This window comes from Miniopterus natalensis, chromosome 1, assembly GCF_054644295.1.
Source record: "Miniopterus natalensis isolate mMinNat1 chromosome 1, mMinNat1.hap1, whole genome shotgun sequence".
Classification (NCBI taxonomy): domain Eukaryota; kingdom Metazoa; phylum Chordata; class Mammalia; order Chiroptera; family Miniopteridae; genus Miniopterus; species Miniopterus natalensis.
The window spans coordinates 28,518,875-28,541,239 of NC_142081.1; the positions used below are offsets into that span (position 1 = coordinate 28,518,875).

The window sequence follows — 22,365 nt, forward strand, 5'->3', positions numbered from 1 at the left end:
GGTTGTTTACAGTGGAACAGCTGTTCTTTCAACAGTTAATCCTTTATGGGCAGAAACAAATCCTGTCACCTCTACTTACTGTTTTTTTGTTTTAAAATATATAACAGCTTAACATGATATCCGTCCAAGGAGCCTGCCTGCCTGTGCCTTTCCCTTCCCCCTCTTCTTCCCTTTCAGGCCTTCATCTCCTAAACTCTAAGGAACCACATAAGACTGTAGCCAGGGGAGCAATGGGCAGTGCCAGCTTGTCCCAGGCTAACCCCCGAACTTGTCTTCAAGGCCCCCTTTTCTTTGACTTCTCAGTGAGCCAAAGCAACCCTGCCTAGGTTCATTTCTTTCCTGAACATTTCTAGAGAACCAAAGCAGCCCCGCCTAGGCTCTTTCCTGTTGCTTCTTCTATCCTAGGCCCTTCTTTGTTTCACTGTCTGCAGCTTGAATAAACGTACTCTCAAAATAAATAAATATATGTGTGTGTGTGTATAAAACAGCTTATCTAAATTAATTCTTATACCATATAATTCACCCATTTAAAATATAGAACTCCGTGGCATTCAGTTCATTCATAGAACTGTGCAACCATCACCACAATCAACTTTAGAACATTTTCATCATCCCTAAAGGAAACCCTGGACCTATAGTCACTCCCCATTTCCCCCCAGGCCCAGGCAGCCACTAATTCACTTTGTCTGTAGATTTGCCTACTTTGGACATTTCATGTAAATGGATGCATTCAACATATAGTCTGTTGTGACTGGCTTCTTTCACTTAGCATAATGTTCTAAGGTGCATCCATATTATAGTATCAGTACTTCATTCCATTTGTTTTGCTGAGTACTATTCCATTGGTGGATATACCAAACTTTATTTTTCATCTGCTGATGGACATTGGGTTCACTTTTTGGTTATTTTGAATAATCTTGTTATGGGTCTTTTTGCTTAAGTTTTTGCATGGATATATGTTTTTGTTTCTCTTGGGTTACTTATTGGTTTTTGAAGCCCTTTTTATTGTGGTGATATTTTCCTTTTGTTTGTGGTGTGATTTGGAAATGTCCTAAATTCTTCTTTTCTGACTTTGTTTTATTATAAATAGAAAGTTTTCCTTTTTATATATTAGTCTTTTTTAAAAAAAATGATTTTAGAAACAGAGGAAGGGAGAGGGAGTGAGAGAGAAACATCAATGTGAAAGAGAAATATCGCCCATATGAACCCTGACCAGGAATCGAACCTGCAACCTGCATAGGTGCCCTGACTGAGAATTGAACCCTTGACCTTTCAGTGCACAGGATGATACTCCAACCAACTGAGCCACACCGGCCAGGGCCATGTATTAGTTTTTTATTTCATGGTTTCTTAGTTTTGTGTAATGTTTAGAATGGCTTTCTACAGTGGTTTCTTATAGTACTTTTATGGTTTCATTTTTTATGCCTAAGTGTTCATCGCTTGCTTTGAGGAAGGAATCCAAATTGATATTTCCTAGTGGCACCATTTATTGAATAATCTATTTTTCCCTACTGATTTGAACTCTCACTTTTATCAGACCTTAAAACCTTGATATAACGGACTAATTCGGGCAAGGGAGCATTTGTTAAAGCAGAAAGTCTGTTATATAATAAAGTAGATTTTCCGAATGCCTGTGTTAAAAAATTGACAAATTAATTAACTTGTTTTTACTTATGTAGACACGTTTGTGAAATTAAAATTAAGTATGTATGAAAAGTTTAATTCCACAGAAAATTTTTCTATATGTATTACCATAATTTTAAATTTATACTGAATAGGCCTAGTAAATGCATGCATTCATCAGTCACCACGAGTAAAAAATGCACACAGCTGGGATGTGGATCTGCTGGCTCCCTCACAAAACTGCTGCAGAAAGTCACATCACAGTCCTAGCCAGTTTGCTTAGTGGTTAGAGCATCGCCCCAAAGACTGAAGGGTCCTGGGTTCAGTTCCGGCCAAGGGCATGTACCTTGGTTGCAGGCTCAATCCCTGGCCGCTGTTGGGGTTGGGGTGTGTGCAGGAGGCAACCAACTAATGTTTTTCTCTCACATCTCTCCCCCCCCCTTCCATTCTCTCCAAAAAGCAATGAAAAAAAAAATCCTCAGCTGAGAATTAAAAAAAAAAAAGTCACGCCATACAACAAACCAATTACCGCTTGCGATGCAGTGATCCCATGCTAATCATTTGCGGAACATTGTTTATGAGCAGTGACTCTTGTATTTAAATATATAGACTGTAGTTGTAGATATGTAATATTTATGTCAGCAAAATTACTACAGTGTATTTTCTAACATATGGCCTATTTGCTAAAATTTGTTAAAAATAACAGTGAATTAATAACAAAAAATAACCTGTTAATTTAATTATAAGCGAATCTAGCATAAAAGCATTTAAAAATTAACAGGGTGTTAATTTCCACATATGACAGATGGACCGGAAATTTTGTTCATTAAATCTGAAGTCAGTTATATCGAGGTCCACAAAATCGAGAGTTTACTGTATATTAAGTACATGCATATATTTGGGTCTACATTCATATTATTTATTTAAAATTGATATACTTGATATTTGTGTGTAAGTTCTATACTATTATTGTAGCTTTAAATATAATATTCTTCAGGATTATTCTTGGTGTTTTTATTTTATTTTTTTTAAACATATCCTTATTGATTTCAGAGAGGGGAAAGGAGGAGGGGAGAGAGAGATAGAAACATCAATAATGAGAGAATCATTGATTGGCTGCCTAGCCTGCAACCTGGGCATGTGCCCTGACCGGGAATCAAACCCCGATCTGGATCCTAGGTCGATGCTCAACCGCTGAGCCACGCCTGGCCGGACTATTTTATTTTTTTTATGTATTAAAGAAAAAGTATGTTGTTTCACTTCACAGTAGACCGTAAGCTCATTTGCATTTTGCTGTTTTTGTTGTTTTAACTACCTGCCCCAGGTATCCAGTGGAGCAGTCAGTTGAACTGTTCTTACAGTTCTCCTTCAAGCGTTACACATCATCATACTTACTACCATGTTTTATACACAGAAAGGGGGAGGGTGGGGTTAAGTTTCTTGTACGTCTCTATGGTACTTGTCGTCTCATAGACATATCATGGGGACCTGCTAAATCAGAAAAGGGAGAGCACCCCCTGGGGAAAGAGGAGGGTGGGGAAAGGTGTGGGCATACTCCATAAAGAGAGAGGCACCGCCTACATTTCTTTCTTTCTTTTTTTAATATATCTTTATTGATTTCAGAGAGAGGAAAGGAGAGGGAGGGAGAGATAGAACCATCAATGATGAGAGAGTCATTGATGGGCTGACTCCTGCACGCGCCCAACTGGGGACTGAGCCCGCAATCGGGGCATGTGCCCTGACCAGTAATCGAACCACGATCTCCTGGATCCTAGGTCGACACTCAACCTCTGAGCCACGCCCGGCTGGGCTCCATTTCTTAATCAAGTTCCTTCATCAACAGGTTTTGATTTGAGTTCTTCGATTCCTTTATGTAGTTCTGTGCTTCTTGATTTACTTTCTGTATCAGCATCATCTGCTACTTGGCAAGCTTTATAAGACCTTCCTTGGGCGGTGTTCCAGCCTTCCACACTTCAGGAAGCCTGCTAGTCAAGTATTTTCTCTGCCTTAGGTTTCCCAGTTCCAGAGGTAGCTGATGAAGTGCCACCTCTTCCCCGCATCCCACCCACCACCTCCACTTTTTAAATTTTAAAATATATACTTGGGACGTCTTCCTGATACGCCAAGGTTGCAGGTTTGGGTCAGGGCACATACAAGAGTCAAACAGTGAATGTATAAATGAGTGGAACGACAAATTGATGTTTCTCCCTTCCTTACTCTCTAGACTCAATAAATAAATAAAAAGAATATATACTTTAGATTTTGTTTGTCTGTTTCTAAAAGAAAATCCTTTTGCTATTTCTTTTTATTGGAAAGGTAAAGTTGTATTTTCACATTTAAGTCTTTAATTTACCTTTAATTGATTTTGTGTATGTTGTGAGGCATGGATCTGATGTAATTTTTTTCATATAGATAATTGACCTAGTACCATTTTTGAATAGTTTATCCTTTCTCCACTCTTTTGTAATGCCACTTCTGTTATATGTCAGGTTCCCATATATATGGGTCTGATCCTGGGTTCTCTGTTCTGTTTCACTGGTCTCTTTGTCTATGTCTTTATCCATATCATTGTCTTAACTGCTTTACTTGCTTTAGAGTAAGTGTTGAGTTCCATTTATGAATGTTCTCTACCATATTCCTTAAGATTGTCTTGGCTATTTTTGAATATTTGCTTTCAGTATACATTTTTAAATAAGCTCTTTAATTTCCATGAAAAGCCCTGTCTGGACTTTTATTGAAATTGCAATGAATTTATAAATTAATGTGGAGAGAACTGATAGTCATACAGTATTGACTCATCTTATCTATGAATATGGTACATCTTATTTATTTAGGTTTTCTTAATTTTTTTTTTTTTTTTAATTTATCTTTAGCCCTACCCAGTTTGGCTCAGTGGTTAGTGTGTTGCCCTTCGGACTGAAGGGTCCCGAGTTCAATTCCTGCCAAGAGCATGTACCTCGGTTGTAGGCTTGGTCCCTGGCTCCAGTTGGGGTCGTGTGGGAGGCAACCAATGGATAAGTCTCTCTCACATCGATGTTTCTATCTCTCTCTCCTTCCACTCTGTGTGAAAAGTAATGGAAAAAATACCCTCAGGTAAGAATTTAAAAGTAAATAAATAAATAAGTTAATTAAATAAAATTTATCTTTATTGTTGAAAGTATTACAGATGTCCCCTTTTCCCCCCTATTGACTCCCTCCTCCTGCTTCTGCCCCCTCCCCAGCCTTCACGATACTATTGTCTGTGTCAATGGGTTATGCATATATGCATGTAAGTTCTTTGATTAATCCCTTCCTTCCCCCTACTTCTTAAATGTATTTCAATGAAGTTTAATAATTTTCTCCATATGGATCAAGTGTATCTTTTGTTAGATTTATCTCTAGTTTATATTTTTTGTTACTGTTGTAAATGATATCTTGTTAAAATTCAAAGATTTTAACTTTTTGTGGCTGGAATATACAAATGCTCTTGATTTTTATACATTGATTGTATATATAACATTATTCAACTCTCCATTTATTGAATAATTTGTGTGTATATTCTCATGTGTTCTCTATAGAGAAAATCATGTTAACTGAGAGTAATTACAAATACTTCTGTTACAATTATACATTTTTCCTTCTGTTATTGACTAAAAAGCTTTAATCAAGGTAATGATGTTGAATTCTGCAGACATAATCTTTTCGTTTCTAATAAGTGCCAGGAAATAACATAAGCCCTACAAATATCAGGATGAATAAAACAAATATGGTCCATTTCCTCAAGGAGATTAGATTGGTGTTTTAGGAAGACTCTTGTGTCTGTAGTATGGAAAATGGAAAAGAGAAACAAGACTGGGGGCAGGGAAACCAGACCAGGTAAGAGGTTATTCAGCCAGTTCAAGGGAGAGGTGATGGAGATCTAGATTAGGGGACTGCAAACAATGGCTTGCTGCCTGATTTTATATGAATGGCTTTTACATTTTTAAATAGTTGAAAAAGGTCAAAAGAAGAATGGTATTTTCTGACATATGTAAATATGAAATTCAAAATTTTAATGACCATGTATAAAGCTTTATTGGAACATAGCCATGCCCATTTGTTTATATATTGCCTATGGTGCTTTTGTGCTACAACAGCAGAGTTGAGTGATTGTTACGTTAACTATATAGTCCATATGCCCAGCGTCGACCTGGGATCCAGGTGATCTGGGTTCGATTCCCGGTCAGGGCACATGCCCGGGTTGTGGGCTCGATCAATGACTCTCTCATCATTGCTGTTTCTGTCTCTCTCTCCCTCTTCTTTCCTCTCTCTGAAATCAATAAAGGTATATTTTTTTAAAAAAACTAAAAAAAAACCTATATAGTCCATAAAGCCCAAAATAGTTACTACCTCGCTCTTTACAGAAAAACTTTGCTGGCCCCTGATCTAGATAGTATCAGTGACAATAGAGAGAAATGGATGAATTTAAGAGTTATTTTAAGAGGTGGAATTGACAAGACATAGTGATTAATTGGATATGGCAGTTAGGAGGAAACGCAGGACTATTCCCAGATTTTCTATTTGGAAAGCTGAGAAATAGTAGCTTGATTTATAGAGATTAAAAATGTTGAAAGCAGGTCAGATTTGGGGGAAAGGAGCAAGAGCCTAGAGGAGATTAATTCTGTTTTAGATATGATGTTGCGTTTGAGGTGTCTGTGAGACAACTATGTGAAACTGTCTGGGAGGCATTTCTATACATGAAAGAGACCTGGACAGATTTTGTGTTGTAAGAATACACGTGCGGAATGAAATGATGAGAGTCGATGATATTGCCCTTGGAGTGTACACACTGTGAGGAGAATGGAGGGTCTAGGAAAGCTTTGAGTGGATAGAGTAAAAGGAATCTGAAACAGAACCTGACAAGGAGCAGAGGTAAGAAGGTATCTTAGGGATTGTTTAGGGTGCTCTGTGTGTCTGGGGGGGGTGGTTAGTAACCTATTTGAACTAGATTAAGCAAAGAAACAGGAAAAGGGGGGTTGTTATTTGAAGATTAGTGGGAATATCTCATGGACATCGAGGGCAAAAACGTGCTATCAGGTCTTCTGAAGGATTGGAGCCAGGCTCTGGAAATCTGTCAGAACAAAGGCATGCCATCCATCTCTGTTTTTTAAGTTCATGGTCTCTCATTTCTTATTTCTTTTCTCTCTCTGCTTTGGCATGTGTGTCTCTCACCCCTAGTTCTGCATCATCTCCAAATTCAAGCATACAACAGAGACTGACTGACTTTCTTTCTGACTTTATTTCAAATTACTATTGGGAAGAAGCCCAATCAACTCAGTCCAGCCAATGGATTGGCTTCCTTAGAGCCAGATATCCATGCCTGATAATTCAGTAGCTGTGGTCAAGAGAGCAGCAGGATCACGCAGTATGAGCATGTCTCTAGGGCCACACTGCTGGGTCTAAGTCGTGATGTGTGCAGAAGAGAAGGGTGTAGATTGAACAATATCATAAAAAGAATATACTATAAAGGGAAACTGCAAGTAGAATAAAGAAAGAGGATGTTCCTAGAAAAAGAAAATAGTTAATATTATTAAATGCTAAGAGGACAAGCAAGATAAGTACTGAAACTTATGGAAGACTTGGAAAAATTGAAAGAATAGGAAAAAAGTAGTGCTTTTTCCTTACAATTTGAAAATAATTGGGATCGTATGGTATATGGCATTTATTCTCTTTTTATTTAATATTATGTGTGGTGGTTAACTTTATGTATTAACTTGGCTGTGCTACAGTACCCAAATTTTTGGTCAAACACTATTCTAGATGTTTCTATGAAGATATTTTTTAGATGACATTAACATTTAAATCAGTAAACTTTGAGTAAAGTAGATTATCTTCCATAACCTAGGTGGGGTTTTTTTCCAGTCAGTTAAATACCTTAAGAAAAAAAAAAGACTCTTCTCTCCCAAGGAAGAAAGGGATTCTGCCAGCAGACTTGACCTTGGATTTGAGCTACAACATCAACTCTTCCCTGGGTCTCTGCTGGCCTACCCTGCAGATTCTGGACTTGCCAGTGCCCACAGTTCTAAAATAAATCAATAATAAAGCCAGTTCCTTACATAAGTCTCTCTATGTGTACATATACACATCCTGTTGAAGTTAATAGAGTTAGTTGCAAGTCATTTTACTGACTTTTACTAACTTCAGTGGTTCCTTTTCTCTGGAGAACTCTAATGCATGTCATAAATTTCCCAATCAGTAAAAATTCTTAGAAACATTCTTAATGAATAAAATTTTTTATATTCCTACAAAATAGTTTTTACGCTATTGGGTGTCCTTACTGTAGATACTATTATCTCCATTTATAGATGAGGGCATTGTGATGCCAAGAAATTATGAAACTAGCCCATAGTTCTCCACCTGAAGAAGCAGGCACCTTTGGGGGAGTCTGCCTCACTGACAGCCCTCTATAAGCTCCCTCACCTGTAGGGCAGCTATATATTCTGTACATGATCTTGTCCACCAGGAACTGAGAATAAGTACTGGGTTGGGGAAGATTTCCTCAATGAAGAAGTAAATTCAGAAACCATCTACCATGTGGACTGAAGAGCAGAGAAGCTGCTCTGCAGAAAAAGAAGAATGAAGCAGATATGTCAAAAGAAGAGATGGTCCTATGACTGTCCAGTTTATAGCTCCAGTTTCTTCTTGAAGCTCAGCCTCATCCTGCCTTAGGGTTCTGTGAGGTAGATACTCTGTATCCTTATAACCTTTTTTCCCCCCTCAAGATAATTTAAGTTGATTTCTGTTACCTACATTTTTGTTTAGAATCCCAGTAAGTGCATGTAGTAAATAGCTAGAGCTAGGTCTGTGGAGTTTCAAAAACCCATATTTTAAACTATGACATTATAATCAATAAATGTTGACATATTCATTGTTTTATGGGGTGTATATAGTTTTATGATAAACATTTTAATATTTGAATCCTTGCCTACATTTCTATGTAGTATAGCATTAGTATAGAATTCTAGGAGAGAGATTACTGGGTCATTATATATACATTTAGAACATTTAGAGCTCTTTTATGTGTAGACAAAAATGCTTTCCAGAAAGATTGCATCCATTTTCATTAAATTAACAAAGTATGGAAACAAGGCAGATATATCATTAATGTGTTATCCTTGTCAAATGTTTACATATACACTATCCATTCCTCATATTCAAAATATAATTTTTTCTGGTGTCTGCCTTTGTCCCATATTTAAATTACTCTGAACATTTTAAATTCTATTAAAGATAGTTTTTGTAATTGCTTAATTGCAAGTAATTTTATTGACTTCTTTTACTAACTTCAATGAATATGAATGGAAAATGCCATGATATGAAAAGTAATTCTGATTATGTGTGATAAATAGTTAAGGAGAGCATATCAGTAAGAATAAAACTGTTTGGTAGAATAACTGAAGGGAATGTTTAGATAAGTGTTCCTGTAGTAGGATGTGCAATGAAAAGATTAGATGGTGGTATGAAATTAAAAGCATCTAGAAGGTCCTGTGAACTCTTCTGGGCTTGGTAAATTTTTGTTAATTTGAAAATAATATGAGGACTTACAAATTTTGCTTTCATCTTTTTTGCTAAGATCTAAAGATCAAATTTAAGTAAAAACCTTATTTGAGGAGATATATAAATTCAGCAGATAAAGGTCAACATTCTCCAAGAAAAATAAAATAGAAAGTAGGAACTCCTACCAAACTTAAAATTATTACCTACTGTATTTGTGTAGTGATAAAAGTGTAAAGCGACGAGCATGGTAAATTGTAAAAGCCATCAGAATAGGCCACTAGAAAATAATATTAAATGTTATTTAGCATTCTCTGGGTCTGTTTCTTTATCTGTGAAGTGAGGAGAATGAAATCAGTACCTTTAAGATCTCTTATACCTCTAATTATGTGAAATTTGTATCTAGCCTCCATTATAAGAAAAACCTAATTAAAAATAACTAAGTGATAATCTGCTTGATCCTAGGGATACAAACACACTTTTCACATGAAAGGCAGCTTAGCATAGTGGTTAAGAGCTCAGACTCAGTAATCAGACTTTCAGTGTTTGAATCTCAGTTTTGTAACTTAATACCTATCTGTTTGATTTTGGGCTTCTCTTTGCTTTTTTTAATTTAAAATAGAATACCTACCCCAAAGGGTTGTTCTGATAATTAAATGAGGTAATATTTGTAAAACTCTTAGAATAGTGCCTGGTACATGGTAAGTTGTATGTTAAATAAAATTATTTCATCTATTAATGTTTCGTTAAAGAATAAATCCACATTTATTTCTTCTAACATCTGCCTAGAATTGAATTTTGGTTTTAAAAAATCCAGCCAATTTATTTATCAGAAATAAAGGATTGGATTAGGTAGGAATGTTATTGGAGAATTGCATGGACTGCGCTTCTTTGTTGCTAGTGGAAGGTGGGGTTCTTAGGGCACCACTGGATAAGAATTTCCAAAAGCCCCCATGGGAGGATGAGATGTGGTAGAAAGCTTTATTTGTGAAATTATATCCCTTGGTTTGCAAAGTACCATTTCCCTTAAGTCAGTCCTGGGAAAGGTGCAGCTAGGGATCCAGCAGAGCTAAAAGCAAAGCCAGTGTCCAGAGTTTCCATTCCATGGTGGATCTGGATCTGGTATAGCATCAAGCTAGTCATGGTCTATCAGTCCACTGTGTGTGGAGTCCGCATGGCTGTGGGCCATGTGGGTGAATGCAGGGGAGCATACCCCCTGCGACAGGAGAGCCAGGAGCTGGCACAAAAAAAGAGGAAAGCAAGAGGGGGAACTCCTTTGTTCAGGAGCTTATGTATCTTAGATTTCATGCCCTTGCAGTGACCACCCCTGTTCTGGCCAATGACCTGTTCCCAAGTGTGAGTGACAGGTAATCACCTTTCCTATGTCATCCAGACCTCCACTCACTGGGCATGCCTATAATATTTGGCCTTCCCTTTGTTCCTTTCCAGTTAATTAATAATTGGGTTAAATACAACGGTATCAGGAATAGAAGTAGAGAGTAAGAGTGGAAGACTGGATTTACTGTTTCTTTTGTTTCTACTCTGGGTTCTACAGAGGCAGCCACGAATTTCTTCATCTTAGCTATCTGGGAAGCTGTGGTCTGCCTGCAGCTCTAAATGATATAAGCAATAACACATAGCCTTTCTCTTTCTTTCCTCATAAATCCTTTCCCTATAATAGGAATTGAGAAATGGATCTTATTTTGTTTTTATTTGTTTGTTTAATACTCACCCGAGGATAATTTTTCCATTGCTTTTCAGAGAGAGTGGGGAAGAGAGAGAGAAACACATCGATGTGAGAGAGACACACATTGACTGGTTGCCTCCCGCACGCACCCCGGACAGGGCCAGGGATGAGCCTGCAACCAAGGGAGGTGCCTGTGGTCAAAACTGAACCAGGGACCCTTCAGTCCTCAGGCTTAAAGCTACAGAATCTGTACCTAATGTTTATTATAAAACAAGCCTTGGAAATTCCTTTTCCTAAGTTTATTCAAAAGGATTTTCAGATTGCAGTTTCTTATGGTGGATTCCAGAGATGCTCCTAGAACTTAAGGTTAACACAGCCCAGGTTTGAGACGAGGAACTGAACGATACTATGGTATCATTGATAACCCCAAGTTATCATGAGTCTGATACGCTAAGACTGATTTCCTCAGTGCTGAAGGCTTGTATTTACTTCATTGAACAAGTTTATTGACTGCCCACTATGTGCACTGTTGTCACTGGTACTACAACAGTGAACAAAGCAGACTTAGGGCCCTTGCTCCAGTGGAACTTAGATTTTGAGGAAAGAGACAATAATTAAAATAATATTATATATAAACATATATATGTACACAAAGAATATATGTAAAATATATCCAAATGCATAAATATGTCCTATGTCAAAGATAAGAGTCTTTAATTTCTTTCAGTAATGTTTTTTAGTTGTCAGTGTACTGGTATTTCACTTGGTTAAATTTATTCTTAGGTATTTAGAAGAAGATATGCTCTTGGGGGGGGGGGGAGAAGTAGATGGTTAAAAGGGAACCAGGAGAGTGAAAATAACTGGTATAAAGAAAGTGGTGGGCCATGTCAAATGCAGTAGAAAAGTCTAATCAAAATAACTAGGTACTAAATCTTTACCATCCTTCTTACAACCATACTTCATTTTTAAACATCACTTCTTATTGAACCACCTTGGCTTCAAATTTGTAAGAAATATGAAGGAATGAGGCATAAATTGCTTCAAATATGCCATCTCCCTTTCTTTAGAAATGTACCACATGCCTATCCCCTAGAATGCTAGGAGAGTTAAAGCCAACTCATAAAGTAGTGCTATTGATACCAAGACTTCTCTACGTTTTGTTTTTTTCCTTTTTATGGCCTATTATTTCCAGTATCCCATCAAAATTTTTCTCAATATGGTTACCATTTAAATTTTAGTGGTGGGGCAGAAGTGGAAAACAAATTATAAGGTGTTGAATATTGAATACAAAATGGGAAAATATCAATAGAAATTGTAGATAGCAGTTACTAATGGAAGCGAGAGGGAGATAATGCCCAGTCTATCTCCCCAGCAAAGTGAAGACCCTTACGTAGTCCAGATTTAGGTACTATCCCAGAGGCGCTTTCATTTTGTAGCCATATTAAAAGTATGTCTTCTACCTGTTTTTCTTTTATTTATTTTTTAAATCCTCACCTGAGGATATTTTTTCCATTGCTTTTCAGAGAGAATGGGAGGGAGAGAAAGAGAGAGAGAAACATTGACATGAGAGACACAGGGATTGGTTGCCTCCCCCACCTTCCCCTACTGTTTTTCTTCTTTTGTAGAATGCTGGTGATTGAGTCTTTACTGTAAAAGCAAAAATGAGTTGGTTCCCACAATGAAGAATATGGAAACACCAGATTTCATTTACTTGTTCATTTCATGCAGAAGTATTTCTTGAATGTCTGCTGTGTGTCATGTTTAGGGTTAGTGCTGGGAATACATTGGGGAATAAAAACACATACTTCTTTTCATGAAACTTTAGAGTATGTGATTTGTTTTTAATTTGCTTGTTTACATTTAACCTAATTTATTTAATTTTACTTTTTTTCCTCTTTAGTACCCTCTTATATATGGACTGATCCTTGTTCCCTGCTGGTGTTCCCTAGTTTGCCTAAGTAGAATTTACATGGGAATGCACTCCATTCTGGTAAGAAAAATGTTGTGTTTATAGTGCTTTATTTTTTCTGAAATTGATAGGCAATTTAATAATTTTTAATCATTTGTAAACTTACGTGAAACCTAAATGACAAAATATAGTTATTGTAAATCTTCTGTGTTTTGCAAAAATATCAACATGATGCTTTGTGAAGTTTTAACGTAGTAATTATGTACCTCATAAAAAGAGTTCCCAGCAACCACAATAGCCAGGTATACTCAGGATAACATTTCTCCCTTCTTCCAGTCTCAGTTTTATTTTTTTCTCATTCTCTACTATGACTCTCCTAACGCTGAGTCAAAACCAACAAGGGGAATATAGAAACCAAGGGGAGCTCTACTTATTAGTGACTAGAAACTTAAATGCACTTAATCTATTGTGGTGCCACCTGTATTTACGTACTAAACTCTACTTGTCTTCTCTTTCCTAACAGTATTTTAGGGCTCACAGCAGATATTTTATTTTGAGAATGCAGTTCAGTTTCAAAAGCACCAACACAGACACTCATGTACTCTTTTCAGCCACATCTGCTCACTTCCGTTCCTCTCTATCCCTATTGACATTCCTTTAATCATCTCTACCAGATTACTGCAACAGCTTTTTTTTTTTTTTTTTAATATATCTTTATTGATTTCAGAGAGAGGACAAGAGAGAGGGAGAGAGAGAGATAGAAACATCAATGATGAGAGAGTCATTGATCGAGCCCACAACCCGGGCATGTGCCTCGACCGGGAATCGAACCCTGATCGCCTGGATCCTAGGCCTACGCTCAACCGCTGAGCCACGCCTGGCCGGGCAACAGCTTCTTAATTAGTAGTCCTCTTTCTGGTCTGACACCATTCCATGCAATGTTTAGTCTCTTGTTACAGTATACTTCCCAAAACACAAATGTGGTGCCATACTGAATGACTTTACATTTTCTCAAATGCAAAAGTGTTTCTTACCTCCATACTTTTAGGATTGCTATAACTAGTGCATGAAATGTCCTTTACCTTTCTTAGCCTAGCTAACCTACCTATTCTTGAATATTCACAAAAATGCTCTTATCTCCTAAAAGCCTCATTACTTTTCCCATCTTTCTTTTTTCTTTTTTCTTTTTATTATTATTATTTTATTTATTATTATTATTTTTTAATCCTTACCTGAGGATATTTTTTTCTATTGCTTTTCAGAGAGTGTGGAAGGGGGAGAGAGAGAGAAATAGAAACATCGATGTGAGAGAGATACATCGATTGGTTGCCTCCTGCTCCTACGCCAACGGGGGCCTGGGTTGAGCCTGTAACCGAAGTACATGTCCTTGGCCTGAATCGAGCCTGGGACCCTTCAGTCCGAGGGCTGACACTCTTACCATTGAGCCAAACCAGCCAGGGCCCATTTTTTCTTTCTGAAGACTGGTTAGGTGACCCTTCTCTCAGAGCCTTTTGAACATAATTCTGGCACAGCACTTATCCTAAAATGAAAATGCTGTTTTCCTTATCTGTAACCCCCACTAGACAGTAAGCAACAGGAGAAAAGTAACTATGTTTTCTCTCTCTATCCCTTGCATATAGTGTGGTGTCTCTTAAGACACAGTGAACCTGTTATATATTATATTGTAGATAAAAGATCAGAAGAAAAAGTAGAGATATATGAACTAATTCACAGAATCCAAAAATTTCTAGTAAATTACATTGACTTTTTCTTGTCCTTAACAACTTTCACTTTTAGAACTTTCATATTTGACTTTTTAATAATTATTTATATTAATACAAATTGTGAATTTGTATACAATTCTAATATCTACTAATTTTATAATGAGACTGAGTATCAGAGTCTTATATCACATATAAGATTTGTCACAAGAGAATGTTGTTATTCATCTCTGTGCCTTGTGAGAGTTATTCCCTTCTACTACCGAAAGTTAGCAATATCACTCTTAAAAAACTTTCAAATGGTTATGCATCTTTAAATGAAAAAATGAATCCTTGATATTTCTTGAAGAAAAATATATTAAATAATATTATCTATACCTAGGTTCATTATCATCGTACAATGAGTAACATGAATCTGATTATATTGAATGTATAATGCATAATCTCAAAGATGCTGCTCTTTAAAAAAATTAAATACAAGCGCCCTGGCCAGTATGGCTCAGTTGGTTGGAGCATCATCCTGTGTACCTAGGGCTGTGAGTTCAATTTCCGGTCAGGGCACATACCCAGTTTGCAGGTTGAATCCCTGGTTGGGGCGCTTAGGCGAGGAAGCTGATTGATGCTTCTCTCCTCTCTTCCTCTCTCTCTAAAAGTCAATAAGAACATATCCTTGGGTGAGGATTAAAAACAAAAAGTTTAGTCTGGCCGGGCGTGGCTCAGCAGTTGAGCATTGACCTAGGATCCAGGCGATCGGGGTTCGATTCCTGGTCAGGGCACATGCCCGGGCTGTGGGCTCGATCAATGACTTTCTCATCATTGATGTTTCTATCTCTCTCTCTCCTTCTCCTTTCTTCTCTCTGAAATCAATAAAGATATATTTAAAAAAAAGAAAAAAGTTTAGTGAATTGGTCAAATATTCAAGCTTAGTTTATTTTTTTAAAAAATAGGAATTCTTTTAAAAAATATATATATTTTTATTGATTTTAGAGGCAGAGGAAGGGAGAGGGAGAGAGAAACATTGATCAGCTGCTTCCTACATGCCCTCTATTGGGGATCAAGCCCAAAACTGGAGCATGTGTCCTGACCTGGAATCAAACCAGCAACCTTCTAGGTGCATGGGACTATGCTCAACCCAGTGAGCCACACCAGCCAGGGCTAGTTCATTTTTTATATACCAGATAATGTCTACTCATGAATCAGCTGAAGTAAAAACAACATTGATGTATTATTTTTCAAATGATGACTCCCATAACTCTAGTCCTTTTAACTCTTCAAGAATCATCTTGTCCCGTGTATAGTATTACAAGTTTTTGCTTTTCCTTTAAAAGTAAAATCACAGATAACTTGTAAATATTGTAAATTATGGTTCTGTTATAACCACAACTATTTCTATTCAGTAATGCATTGCTTCTTATCATTTGATAATTGGCTATGAAATTATACCCACAATGAACCCCCTTTTTTTTTAACATTTAGGTCTAACTTTCCTCATAATTTTTGTTTCTTTTCCTACATTTTAATGTTTTAGTAATTACCTGCGTTTTGAACTATTTTCTTAATCATGGTTTGTATTTTCACTGTTTATTGTGAAATTAGTATGGAACTATAGGCAGAGTGTGCCCTAGAATTTGCTAATAGGTGCTTAGATACCATATTATCTAAGCTGATATCTTTATTAACATTGAGAGTTCTAATGTGTTCTAAATAATTCATAATGAACACTTCATTCAGTATTTGCCATATGCTTTGTTATTGTTACAACACACAGAGCAACAGCTTTGTTTATTTTTAATATCCACCTACTTTCCTAAACTGATTTTCTTTACCCCCAGGAAAGTAGAGGAGAGTTACTACATCCATTTTTTCTTTATTTGTTACCAAACCCAGCTCTTAAATTTTAGTTTTTTAAAACATAAGCCATTTTCAAGTTACTAGACTGAGTACTTGTCCGATTACTTTTGTTATAGAGAAAGATCTGGAACAATAAACACTTAAGAGTTCTAATAGTGATGAGTTTTAATAGTGGTTATTCCTGGATAATAACTATTTGGGGGGTGTTGTTGGTTTGTTTGTTTGTTGTTTTTGTTTTTTGTTAATTCTTACCCAAGGATATTTTTTCCATTGATTTTTAGAGAGAGTGGAAGGGAAGGAAGGAGGGAGGAAGGGGGGGAGAAAGAGAGAAGGAAACATGAGTGTGAGAGAGACACATCAATTTGTTGCCTCCTGCATGTGCCCTGCCTGGGATCAAACCCACAACCTTTCTGTGTTAGGAGGTTGTACCCAACGATGCTCCAGCCAACTGAGCCACACTGGCCAGGGACTATTTGTTATTGTATATCTGTATTTTCTAGTTTTTCTATAGTGAGCATGTATTAAATTTGAATTTTATTACTAAGGATGGGTTTTGAAATTTTTTATCTTAAAGAAGATAATCAAAGATAATCCAATCCAACAGTACATTTTGTTGTTAGAAACCCTGTTGGTTTCGCTGGCATATTAAAGTTAGAAGCAGGAAACCTGAAATGTATTATAATTAAGAAAAAAAAAATACTAGGAGACAACTGAAGTTCTAAATTCCAGTCCCAGCTAACGATTAGCCTCTCTTATTCTATTTCTTCATCAGAAAAAATATAAAGGAGAATATTCCAGATTTAATTACATAATAAATCTTTATTGAATGTATGGTATTTGATATCTTCTGTTATAAATTTGATGATAACCCTGAATATTCCACTTAAATGTATAGTCAATTTTTAGGGCATAAAAATTATAATAAGTATCTAAAATTATTCACTAAGTTTCTTTTTGGAATATTTGCTATTTTGAATTCTTTATGTTACATTTCATGTTAATTTTCTTTATTGCATACTTTGTGCTGTAATACTTAAAAGCATTTGATTATACATTTTAATGTTATACATTAAATATCCCAATGATAGCCACTGTGTTTATGTCCTGAGCTCGATCACTCATTATTTCTGGTTTTGTTGCATGGAAGTTCAGTATGCCCTCACTATCCAGTGTAATATCATAAACAATAACTCAGTCAGGAAAGGAAGCAGATTTGTATAGTTGTTTTTTTTAATTAATTAGGGTGACAGGGTTAATATGAACATACAGGTTTCAGGTGTGGGTTTCTATGTTAGAAGATTGTATAGAGTCTTGCAGCAATCTAAGTTTAACATTCATGGAGATATACAAAAAAGTAGAGGACAACAAATATTGGGTGTTTTATGTCATACTGAAGTATACTTCTAAAAGTGTAATGTAAAAGTAAATCAAACAAGAAAATCTTAAGTCATTAATTTTTTTTTCACTTTTAAGGTATTATAAAAAACATTTTACAGGAATGAACATACTCATATCTATAATGTGAAAAACTATATATTTTTAAAGTAGCCACTTTAACCCTTCTTTTCACCTAACCTTTGAGTAAATATGTATGGTTTTATATAAATAACTCATCAATATCTACTTAAAACATCTAACTTGGTACACATTCTGTATGAGAATTATAAGACTCAGAACATTTCCACATTAGTATATAACTTAAAGTTTTGACTCAGTCATGAAATTTAAATAAAAAATAAGCTACAGCTTCTGTCCTGGTAGTGAAAATCCTATGGTTATTCCCTGAGACCTGCGTCTTTTAATTACAAGTTAGAGAAGAAAGGGTAAGGTAACAAACAAAGGAACATAACCTCATAGAGTGAAATTATTTGGCAACTAGGAGCCTGAAACATGAGGAATAGGGTTTGACAGTCATGTGACTTGAGATCTCCGTATTCTAAGGTATGGTCAGAGTTGAGGCACTTGGGGAATCTTCGCGTGATTGCAGTAAAATTCAGTTAACCAGAATTCTTAAGTAACTTTTAGTGCATATCAGCAAGTTTTCATGGAAGACTTCATGTTTTAAAAGATGTTGAAAATTTAGTTTCTCTTCATTCCTAATATTTAATGAGGTGATTCCTTTTTTTTCTTTTTCCAAATGTATTGAGCACTTTCAGTCTAGGAGATTAAATAACTAGCTATGTGAACTTAGGCTATTTTCTTTCTTTAAAAACTAGTTCATTAACTTTAAATTTTCACCAAGTTTGAACACACTTGAATGGGAAGAAAGGTACTTTTAATATTTATTTTTGGGGCAACAGAGCAAAATGCAATTGTCTCAGGCAAACTATATCAGAGTGGTTGTGAGAATTAAAAGTGGCATTAAATGTAAAATATTACAACAAATGTTTTAGTACAGAAATAATTATTATTCCCTGAAAATGTCTTTAGCCTAAATTCAAGAAATTATGTTTTATCTATTTCTCTTATAGAGTTCTTGTCAGGCAAAATGTGGTGATGACTCTAAAGAGTTACTTTAATTGCCTTAATTCAACTCACCAAGTATTTATTGCCTGCCTACTGTGTGCCAGACACTGGGTATATATGTATAAATAAGATAAAGTCTTTGCCTTTGAGAAATCACAGTCTAAATACTAATATGTAATATAAGTAGGTACTGCAGTAATTCTCAATAGATTCACTGGGGAGCTTTAAAAAAAAATACTGATGCCCCAGTCCCGCTTCAATTCAGTTAAATCAGAATCCCTGAGATTTGGCACAGGCACCAATATTTTTGTTAAGTTCCCTGAGTGATTTTAATGGCAGCAAGAGTTGTGAGCCTTTGGTTTTCTGGAAGAAATAAAGCAAATAAATGAAAAACAATGTGGTAACTGCTGTAACAGTTATGTAGAAGATGCTTAGGAGGCAGAGAGGAGGAAGTTGTTCCTATTATAGGTTTGGAGGAGAAAGTGTATGGAGGAGATAGATGCCTGGGCAGAATCTCAAAAGATATGCAATAGTTTGCCTAAAATATAGATGGGAAGGGTAATTCCAAAATGAGAGGAAATAGAGTCTGTAAATTATAGGATCTGGCATTGAAGCTTAATGGTAGGTAGAAGCCAGGTATGAAATGCTTTGTATGTCCTAAAAATTTTGAATATACCAGTGGTATTTATTGCCTTTGTTGATACTTTCAGAAACATTTTGTTAATTGATTGTATCTTTCCTGGACCTACTGTAAAAGGAGTCACTTATATAAAAATTAAAATTTTAAATAATCTCACTTCATACTGTAGAATAGGAAAATATCAGTGAGAACTTCTTTTATATAGAAATGTTTTTCTAATATGTATGTAATATAATAATTGTTGAAAAACAATAAAGATATTCATTTAAAAGCAACTTAGTAGATTTTGTTAAAATAGATAAAACAAATTTCTATAAAGGATTCATTCACTCATTCATTCATTCATCCGTTCAACAAATATTTGAGTGTCTACAATATGCTAAGCTACTTGGTAGGTGGTGGTGAACAAAATATAATCTATTTCCTAAAAAGTTTTAGTTGAATATTCAATTCTTAGCCTGTTTAGTAACTGTCTGTATCTTCTGTAGCTGCTCTTATATTCCATAGTATTCTGATTTGGAGTTGAGTATCTTTTAGAACGTTGGTTTCAAGTATTGTACTGTGGACTGCCAATCCACCACTACAAAATTTTTATTGAACTGCTACCGTACAGTGAGTACAATGGCTGGAATTTGGGGTATATTGAAGTCTTCAATATAAAAGGCAAACAGACTTTTTTAATAACACTCTTTTATGATCATGAAGACTGTATAAAGAAATCATGTAAATCAACAAGAAGAAAATCTAAAATAACAGTTCCCAAAAGACACAATTGTGCATTGCATAGAAAAGGAATAGCCCATAAACTTATGAAAAAAATAATAATCAGGAAAATTCAGTGGCTCATGGGATATAAATTACAAACACTGGAAAAAATTTTATTTTCTTGTAAAATTGAACATGCATTTATCCTAAGATTCTGCCATTCTAGTCCTAAGCATATGTCCTGGAGAAACACTTTCAGGCCCACACCAGGGAACATCAAAAGAAAGATAGTAGCATTGTTTATAATATTCCTGGTTGGCTTAAGAATACATACCAATTAAGAAAGCATTTAAATTCAGCTATAACCAATGAACTAATCCAAAACCTGAAAACAACCTAAATGACTATTGGTGGGAAGATGGAGAAATTGTATATTCATACAGAAAAACATTACACAGTTTTGAAAATGAATGACCTACATGTAAATACAGTGAATGAATCTTGAAACTTAATGTTTAGTGTAAAAAGCAAATCAAAGGAGATTGCATTTTTTTAAAGCTCAGAAAGAAGCAAAACTAGATAACATTTTGTTTGAAGATATGTGTTAAAACAGTTTTTAAAAACAGGTGTTTATTCAGCCAAAACTCTGGTTTATAATGGTCTCTGGGGAGGATGCAGCAATAGAATTGGGAGATAGCATACCAGTAGAGTCAAAGTACTGGTAATATTATAGTTCTCTTTTTGGGCAGTGATTTCATAGATACTAATTTTATAAGTTCATGTGCACTCCACATATCTTTTTCTATGTACCAAATATTACATTAAAAAATTATAAGACAGAGAAACATTAAGCAACTAGTCTGCTTAACTGCTGAACGATATTAAGTGCCCGTTGTTATTGACAGCATAAGGATAACTATATGAAAAGAGTGGTTTCAGTGCAGTGATGAGTTAGAAAAAAATAGGAAGTGAAGAAGCGAACATAAGCAACTCTTGATAAAAATGTCAGTGATAGAGAGTTGATCCCAGGGGTTTTGTTTTGTTTTAAGGTGGAAATTCTGAAACCATTTTGTTTATGTCAGGAATGATTCAGAAAGGAAAGTTCTTTTAATAATAGCTTTATTTCTTCCAGTAAACCATTTTTCATCACCTACCCAAGTCGTTCATGCCTAAAACTAAGTCATCTTTCATCCCTTTCTCTTTGCTTCTCTCCTACAGTTTCTGTCACCAAGTTGAAATTGTCAGCTCGAATGTTAAAATAGTTTCCTAGGTCATCTGTGTACTTTTCTTCATGTGTATATGAACCACGTCAATAGTGAACCACTGCAGTAGCCTCCCACCAGTGTCTCCAGTGGCCTCCTGCTTTCCGTACTTTTTCTCTGACTCATTCTTTACACTGCAGATCGAGTGTTGCAGTCCTACTTTGGAATCTTTCAGTGGCTCCCTAATACTTTTTTGAAATAAGATTTAAACCTCTTACCTAGTCTATAGCGCCCTGTATGATTTGGCCTCTGCTTATCTCTTTTACCTCATACCACATCCCTCTTTCCTTTGCTCACTATTTGAGTCACACTGGATTTCTCTCAGTTCCTTGAACTCACTAGATTCTTTTCTGCCTCAAGCTTGTGACACTTGGTATTCCCTCCACCTAGAATACTTTTCCTTAGATCTAAAGATAGATAAGGCTGACTCCTTTTTGGAATCAGGTCTCCTCTGCTCAAGTGTCACCTCCTCAGAGAGGTTTCTATAATCACTCTAATAGGGTCTTTTGTCATACTATCCCATTGTCCTGTTTTAGTTTTCTTCATAACACTCATAACTATCTGAAATTGTAATATTTATCTACTTTCTTACTTACAGGGTTATTGTCAGTCTTTCCCATTATGATGCAAGCTCTATGACAGCAGGAATCTTGTCATTTTTTAAGCAATGTATCTTCAGTCCCTAAAATAGTTCCAGGCACATGTAGGTACTCAATAAGTATTTGTTCAGTGAATGCCTGGATGAGAAAAGAAAACTGTCCAGGCTTTGTATCCTCTTTAATCATGAATTACATGTTTAAATGCATGAGAATGAAGATGGTATTTCTGAAAAATAGGTATATTCTTTTTCCCAAGAGTCAAAGCTGCATAATTTAAGCATATTAATTGTTCAGGATTTGAGTGTAGATTTGTGGGTATGTATGCATTTACTTAAATTTATAAATACTTACATTTATATATACTTTTAATTTACATTGTAAATTTATAAA

The 22,365-nt window shown here is 35.7% G+C and overlaps 1 protein-coding gene across 1 annotated transcript in view; it reads left to right on the forward strand.

The window, feature by feature from the left end:
• SGPP1 (sphingosine-1-phosphate phosphatase 1) overlaps positions 1-22,365 on the forward strand; it is a 38,812-nt gene that overhangs the window by 13,774 nt on the left and 2,673 nt on the right. The window contains exon 2 of the mRNA XM_016223856.2: positions 12,723-12,812. Within this exon, the coding sequence (XP_016079342.2) occupies positions 12,723-12,812 (90 nt within the window). The remainder of the gene's footprint in view (positions 1-12,722; positions 12,813-22,365) is intronic.